This window comes from Suillus discolor, assembly GCF_016758755.1.
Source record: "Suillus discolor strain FC423 chromosome Unknown F5147scaffold_30, whole genome shotgun sequence".
Taxonomy (NCBI): domain Eukaryota; kingdom Fungi; phylum Basidiomycota; class Agaricomycetes; order Boletales; family Suillaceae; genus Suillus; species Suillus discolor.
In genome coordinates, this window is record NW_024541277.1 from 45,898 (window position 1) to 53,227 (window position 7,330).

A 7,330-nucleotide genomic window follows, 5' to 3' on the forward strand; every position below is an offset into this window, starting at 1 on the left:
AGAACAATACTTGGTTCATTTTGAACGCGTGATCACATGACTTCCGCGTAAAACATCACGTGAATTGTGGACTTACCGGGTCCACCGGCAACGACGACGAGCTCGATAACAACTGACATTGAGCTTGACGACGATGACAGTTATGGGTTCATCTAAACTTCCAGTCTTGTTGCTCCCTCATCCATTAATTCTACTACCAACTGCTCGACTCACGCTTCCTATTAGTCGTTCACTCGCTGACGCTATTCTCTCGCTCTTGGATGATTCAGATGCAGTTCTCGCTGCCATTCCACTTCCAGCTCCTGACTCGCCCTCAGAGGTTACATACGGAACTGCTGCAAGAATAGCGCGTCTTGTAAGACCAAGAAATCAATCTTCTCCCACTCAGCCCTATCTACTTTCCCTCCACGGTGTAGAAAGAATTCGTTTCCCTTCCCCAATTCAGATAGTCCAATTAGACACTCTTCCTGTTCAAAATGTTGTCTATTCTTCTTCTGATGGAATTCCATCAAGAGACACAGTCGAAGCATTCAAGCATGCTGCTCTCGTACTCCTCGACCGTCTCGCAAAGGACTCTCTACAACCACAACGCAAAGACGACTGGCTAAGAGTAGCTGCAATAGTAGAGGATATCTCGGAGCAACGCGCTGCCTGGATGGCAGATGTCCTCGTAGCTGCTGTATCATCTCAATACCCGGACAGACTCGGTCAGTATTTTTTCATTTCTAATGTCCATTCATTAATCTTTCTGCAGCATTCCTCGCTGCTACTGACGTAGAAGATCGTCTCCGTCGTGCTACAGAACTCTTCGTCAAACAGTCTTCTATTCAGGAAGTGTCAAAGAAGATCGCATCAGCCGTAGACGAGTCATTTTCCCGCCAGCAGAAGGAATACTTCCTTCGTCAGCAATTAGCCGCAATTCAACGCGAGCTTCATAGTTTACAAAGCTCTCCTGCTAGTGTTGGTCCTGGGTTCGGCACAGGAGGAGCTACAAGCGAGTTGGACGATGACGACCAGGCAGATGCAGATGACCTTGCCGATTTACGCCGCAAGATTGAAGCTTTAAACGTTAATTCAGAGGAACGCAAAGTCGGCGTTCGTGAGTGGCGCAGATTGAAGAGGATTCCTCAGGGAAGCGTCGAGAATGGCGTCATTCGCTCATACGTGAGTACAATCCACATATCAAAGGTCTATACTCAGTTCCGTACAGCTCGAATGGCTCACATCCATGCCATGGCCATCAAACTCAACCACTACCCCTCCTGATGTTCTAAAGGACCCCAGTTTCCTCACCAGGGCACGGTAAGTTGCTCCCTTACCCTCTGCTCTCCACTCACTCTCTGTTAGCGCGCAACTCGACGCCGATCATTACGGCCTCGACCAGATAAAACGCAGACTTATGGAATACCTCGCAGTCGTGCGTTTGCGCGCCGTTGCGGATACAACTCAGACTCAAGCTCAGGGGGACACCCTCTCGACGGATGCTTCCCTAGGTGTTACCCCCGCCCCGCCGAAGAAGAGCAAGGGCGTAAAGGGGCCAATACTCTTGTGCGTGCATCTTGCATATCATGAGTATAACCGTCGAATAGTTATGCAGGTTCGTCGGTCCCCCTGGGACAGGAAAGACATCTCTCGGACAATCTATCGCAAAGGCTTTGGGAAGGCCGTTCCAGCGGATATCACTAGGCGGCGTTCGGGACGAAGCAGAGATCCGGTCTGTATCCCCTTTTCTCACCTTACTCAACAATTGAGTTTAGTAACAGGGGACACCGGAGAACCTACGTGGCATCTGGCCCAGGCTCCATCGTTCAGGCTCTCCGGAAAGCCGGCAGAAACGATCCCGTTATATTATTGTAAGGTCCGGAATTTCAGCCAGGGATGGTTGTAACGTTGAAATTGAATGAACAGGGACGAAGTGGATAAAGTAGGACATAGTAATTTCCATGGTGATCCGGCTGCTGCTCTCCTCGAAGTTCTTGATCCTGAACAGAATCATTCGTTCAATGTACGTTTCCTTCGCATTGGTATTGTCCGTGATGGATTTGACTGATCGGGGGATGGTGATGATGCAGGATCATTATATCAATGTACCCGTTGACCTCAGTCAGGTGCTTTTCATATGTACATCGAATACCCTAGACACGATATCTGCGCCTTTGCTGGATCGATGCGAGGTGGTTGAATTATCAGGTGAGTTTCCCTACCCCACAATCATCACCATCATATCGAACTAACGCACCCCAAGGATACACCTACGACGAGAAATTGCACATCGCGAAACGTTTTCTCCTCCCAAAGCAAATCAACGCCAACGGGCTTTCGGATTCTCAGTTAACGCTGACCGATGATGCGCTGTTGCATGTGGCTACGATGTATACACGGGAAGCGGGTGTTAGGAGCTTGGAGCGGGCAATCGGGGCTGTTGTTAGATTTAAGGCTGTGGAATGGGCCGAGTGGCTTGATAAGGGGAACGGTGCCGCGGGAGGGGAGGGGAACGCGAAGAGGAACGAGAACGGGAACGAGAACGAGAAACAGGACGGGAACACCAATGAGAACGGGGTTGGGAATGAATGGCGAGCAACAGTAGAACCCCATGAACTCGAAAAGATCCTTGGTATACCCCGGTGGGACGGCGAAGAACGCGATCGGGAAGAAAAACGAGGCGTCGTATACGGGCTCGTAGTCACCGGTATGGGTGAGGGGGGTATCTTACCCGTCGAAAGTATCGCTCTTCCGGGGACGGGAAGGTTGAAGCTTACGGGGAGCTTGGGGGACGTGATTAAGGAAAGTGGGGAGATCGCATTGAGTTGGGTGAAGACGCATGCTTTTGAGCTGGGGATCACGGCTGGGAGGGGGGTTGATCCGCTCAAGGTTCCGGATGTGATTGATGTGCACTTGCATTTACCTGCTGGGGCGCAGAAGAAGGATGGGCCCAGTGCGGGCATTGCTATGGTGCGTTTTCTGTGTGGTGTTTTTTGGAGGGAACGGATTCATGGGTGACTAGATATGCGCATTTGTGTCTCTTTTGAGCGGGGCGTGTGTTCCAAAAGATATTGCTATGACAGGAGAGGTGCGTGCCCTGATACAGAATAAAGCGCGTTCTGATTTGGATTTCTGTCTAGATCACACTTCGCGGGCGCGTGACGCCCGTAGGTGGAATTCGAATGAAAGTGCTCGGTGCGCACCGTGCGCAGATCCGCAAGGTGATCTTACCGTGGGCGAACCGTAAAGATGTGGAACACGACGTGGCTCTGGAAGTCCGTCGGGAAATGCAATTTTTCTTTGTCAGGACTATCGACGAGGCTCTTCAAGCTGCGTTTGGGCGTGGTGCGTTGGGATGGAGGAAAGAAACTGTTTTGCTGGAGAGCAGACTTTAATGTAATCTCCCTTCGGATCGCTTTGTGTACCATTCATCTTGGTCGTTGCTTTCTTTCGATCTTATCGCTATGTATGTACTCCCTGTATTCAATCTTGTATTACACAAAGATTCCTGAACGATGCCTCTGATTCTGATTACTCGAAGGAATGATAACTAACTAATTGTGGAATAGGAAGAGGATTCGATAAGGGATACAAAGGACAGGGCGCAAAACCGCTTATGTAGAGAGACTCCTACTTGCAACACCTCCAGCTTTTGAGTTCGTTGGAGAAAAAAAAGAACAAAAACAGTAGTAAGACCGTCTTCTATTACATGCAGATGCAAAAAAATGATATCCATGTGCCTCCTTCAGATGGCGATTGAACTGACGGATGAGGAAAAACAAAGTGACAGAGAATGAGAGAATGAGAGATAGATCACGTGCAAGGGATGAGATGTATATTATCGTGGAAGGGGTGTCTATGCGGTCGCACGTTTGATCATCTGGGTGGTGGAAGGTTAGTGTTCTTGGAGACGAAGAGACGAGAGGAGAATACTCACTTCACGTGCCCACCGCAGCGTCTTCTTCGTCTCTTGCTGCATACCGCGCTTACTACGGAATTCATGTGCGATCCATTCTTCTAGCAGGTGTTCTTTGATCTGGCCGTTGGGGAAACAGTCTGCGAGGTCACCGATGAGGCCAAAGGAGAGTTTCACAATGGAGTCGGATCTCTCCTCGTCTGCTAGACATTGGTGGACGAGCTCGAGGATGCTGGGCACGTGAGGGAGTAGTGCGGGTGCTAGGGGCGATTGTGAGTGGCAAAATGAGTCTACAAGGAAAACGCAAACTTTTCTCGGTATTCTTGAATCCAGTGACAACCCCAGTGTATGCCTCTAGAATTCCTTCCCGTAGTTGAGCGACATAGTCCATGAGATCAAAGTCAAGCTAATGAGCACCAGTTAGCACTGAACACGTTCAGAAATAAACCAACTCACAGGGTTGGGTTGCACAGAGCCCGCTTGTCTCAGCACGTCCATGGTTGTATTCAAATAAGGATCAAAAGCAGGTCCAATAGCGAGCGCGATATCGCCAAAGCAAGATAGTATTGATATCTTGACATTGCGGTTAAGAACGTTGCTCTGCAGGTTCTCGAGTAAAACGTTCATGAACGCGCCTGCGTACTGGGCGCTCTGATCGCCAAGTGCACGTGAGATATCTCCGATGATGCCAACAGCAACCATGCACAGCTGGGTATCTTCATGTGCTTTGAGGGCGGGATACAGGAATGGCAAGAAAGCTTGGATGTATGGTGCGAATCCAGCTTCCAATGCTGGCGAAGAAACTCAACATTAGGGTGGGCGTGATCGTGAGGGAAACGTACCGGCAGCTAGCGATCCAACAACCAGGAAAGCATCTTCAAGCACTGTTGATGTCTTTCCTGCTCCTTGGATAAGCTGGAGAACGAGGGTCATGATTCGATCTGCCATTGGTTGAATGCCTCCGCTGAGCCTCCGAATAACGCTCTGTCGATGTATGAGCTACAACGCGAAATAATGAACATGATGGCTTACGATGACAACACTACAGAGATTGCTCTGTAGCTCATTCCAGTTATTGCGGTCGTCAACGCCGACGATTTGGTTCTAGAAATGGACGTAAAGATACAAGTAAAATCATGCAGTAAGAAAACGCACCTGCATGTTCAGAAGTTGCTCCATTCTCTGCAAAATAGCAATGACGGTGTTTTGCACCACAGGAATACAATCTGTGGTTGAATGGGATACATAGGACGTGATGGCTTCATATGCAGAGGTTCGGAAGTTGGATTCGTTTGCCGTCCTATGAAACAAGATCAGACTGAAGGTCACGTGAACAAACAAAAAAGTAAAAAGTACGGACGTCTCGGTAACCCGCAGAAGGGCGCTTACTATCCCCTCAAAATATGGTGAGAGCGGGCTCTCGGACGCAGAGGCGATATATTCGTCGAGGTATATTCCGATCTGATCAGCGAGGTTCATGAGCGCCCAACAGCAGTTGGTCACGATGCGCGGGCGATCCGAAAGACCGTTGACGAGCGCCGAAATTAGAGGATGAAGATGAACGTCGGGCTTGATCGTTATAATTAGAAGATCGCAGATTCGTCCGAGTGTCCATGCTGTTGTATCTTTCACATGCAGATTCTCATCGTTCATCATGCCAATCAGAAGGGGAAGCGCCTGGTTGACGAGAGGGGTGAGAACCTGGGGATCAGGACCGTCCAAAATAGAGCCAAACGTCATTACGGCTGCTTCGCGCTGGTGCCAGTCTTGAGCCTTGATGTGTGCCTCGATGAAGGGGATGACAGCGGGAACAATTGCATCTGCTACGGCTTGAGCCATGTAGTTGAGACAAGTACCGGCGCTCATGGCAAGGTTCCATTCGCCTTCGTCAGCGTCTTCTTCTTGTTGCGTAAGGAGATTGAGAAGAACCGGGATTACTTCCGGCAGGGCAACCTTGGCAAAATGCTTGGACTCTAGTTCGGGCGGCTCATCGTATTCGGCAGCCTGCAGGATACGTGACTGGTTTGAATAGTATTTGTGCATGCCGCGTACCTCTCGTGCCTCATGGGCGAGTTCAATCTCTTCCTCACATACAGTGGTCCAGAACTCTACGGCTTGTAGCGCGACCCGTTCATCAGAATGTTTCATGCCCATCACAGTAAGCTGGAAAGTATGTTCTGTCAGGAGGACTCAGGGCAGGATAAACAAGCGGTCGTACGCCAAACAAAGCCTGTTCCATATAAAATGCCATCTTGTCGTAGTACAATGCCATAATCTTGACTAAACATTCGAAAGCGCCGACTTGGACTGATACTGACGGGTTCTGGGTAGCTTCGCAGACGACCTGCATGATGTAGTTTCGCTCTCCCTGATGCGCGTCAGTAAAGCAAACGCCAGAGATTGAAAAAAAAGTACTTCTCGGTCGAAATTGTCCCGTACGAACTCCAGGGAGTTGAATAGTGCATGGACCGCAGCAAGCTGTACTTCCGACGATGGCTCCTCCTTGCGAGCGCCATGAATTACAGCCGTCAAAATCTCATTCGACCTCAATGCCAAGACCTCCGGTTTCTGTGGCGCGAGATGAAGACAAAGTGGTTGAGTGGCACAAGGTAAACGTACTATAGTTTCACAGATGTAACCAATAGCTTGCAAAGTGGCGATCTTCAAGTTCGTGTCATCAGACGTGTTGATAAAACCGAGAAGAATTTCAACGAGATCTGGCCATTGGCCAACGGGTAACTCTACGGCTGCGATCGCAGAAACGACTTGGGCAGCCACAGCACCTGCTCTTGGTTGAGGAGATGCAAGAGTTAAAAGGGATGCCTCTTTGATCTTTTGTCTAGCATCGACATCGAGGGCCATCCATCTTGCAGAGTACTCGTCTTGCCTTGTTGAATCCTATACACGATGCTTAAAGATCATGACAGGTCACGAAGAACGCGTTTTACGTACACGGGCAGAGAGAGCATTTTTGAGTGCAAGACCAGCAGCATTGCGGGTATGGATTTGAGAATTCTCGTTGCGGAGCTCATCTGATAACATCAACATATACACTGGCTGTAAAAAGTCTGAGCATACTAAAGGCTAATGAACAAAAGGGTTATTAAACATACATAGTTCTCCCTAGAAGCGCTCTCAAGTTGCTGAGTGGCAGTCTGACGCGTTGTAGCATCTTTCAAGGGCAGATATTAGCTTAGAATGAACGGCCATGAAAATTGAAAAGTGACTCACCTGGAGATAGGGTATTAGCAAGGAGTGCGCTGGCGTTCATGATTGAAGAATCGTTGCAGCGTGACAGTCGTTGATATTTAAAGAGAGATGGTTTGCGATTTTGCAAGAGGAGATATCAGTTGAAGCGTCGTTGGTGCTAGGAGAAGTAGCAATGATTTGGATCAAGAGTAGAGTCGAAACGATGAAGAAACCCTTCAACTC

At 49.1% G+C, this 7,330-nt stretch overlaps 2 protein-coding genes across 2 annotated transcripts; one reads left to right on the plus strand and one right to left on the minus strand.

Annotated features, from left to right (window-relative positions):
• Window positions 1–84: 84 nt before the first annotated feature.
• Window positions 85–3,483, plus strand: F5147DRAFT_696597 (Lon protease C-terminal proteolytic domain-containing protein). Its single transcript, XM_041437445.1, has 11 exons — window positions 85–707; window positions 755–1,164; window positions 1,211–1,302; window positions 1,348–1,548; window positions 1,598–1,714; window positions 1,764–1,853; window positions 1,909–2,005; window positions 2,073–2,190; window positions 2,246–2,952; window positions 3,005–3,070; window positions 3,123–3,483. Exons 1-11 carry the CDS (start codon window positions 134–136, stop codon window positions 3,375–3,377), a joined length of 2,727 nt encoding a protein of 908 aa, XP_041292355.1. The 5' UTR covers window positions 85–133; the 3' UTR covers window positions 3,378–3,483.
• F5147DRAFT_696600 (karyopherin Kap95) lies at window positions 3,484–7,321 on the minus strand. Its single transcript, XM_041437446.1, has 15 exons — window positions 7,130–7,321; window positions 7,012–7,070; window positions 6,851–6,955; window positions 6,518–6,796; window positions 6,314–6,466; window positions 6,117–6,266; window positions 5,951–6,061; window positions 5,259–5,902; window positions 5,054–5,198; window positions 4,931–5,002; window positions 4,741–4,882; window positions 4,355–4,689; window positions 4,208–4,304; window positions 3,920–4,158; window positions 3,484–3,862 (listed from the first exon to the last, which is right to left on the minus strand). The coding sequence occupies exons 1-15, from the start codon at window positions 7,167–7,169 to the stop codon at window positions 3,839–3,841; spliced, it is 2,595 nt and encodes an 864-aa protein (XP_041292356.1). The 5' UTR covers window positions 7,170–7,321; the 3' UTR covers window positions 3,484–3,838.
• Between the last annotated feature and the right edge of the window lie 9 nt (window positions 7,322–7,330).

Coding starts and splice junctions, on each gene's coding strand:
- F5147DRAFT_696597 (XM_041437445.1), top strand. CDS start 134: ATGACAGTTATGGGTTCATCTAAACTTCCAGTCTTGTTGCTCCCTCAT. Junction 708..754: donor TCAATACCCGGACAGACTCG/GTCAGTATTTTT, acceptor ATCTTTCTGCAG/CATTCCTCGCTGCTACTGAC. Junction 2,191..2,245: donor CGAGGTGGTTGAATTATCAG/GTGAGTTTCCCT, acceptor ACGCACCCCAAG/GATACACCTACGACGAGAAA.
- F5147DRAFT_696600 (XM_041437446.1), bottom strand. CDS start 7,169: ATGAACGCCAGCGCACTCCTTGCTAATACCCTATCTCCAG. Junction 4,690..4,740: donor TGTTGGATCGCTAGCTGCCG/GTACGTTTCCCT, acceptor TTTCTTCGCCAG/CATTGGAAGCTGGATTCGCA. Junction 3,863..3,919: donor CGCTGCGGTGGGCACGTGAA/GTGAGTATTCTC, acceptor TCCACCACCCAG/ATGATCAAACGTGCGACCGC.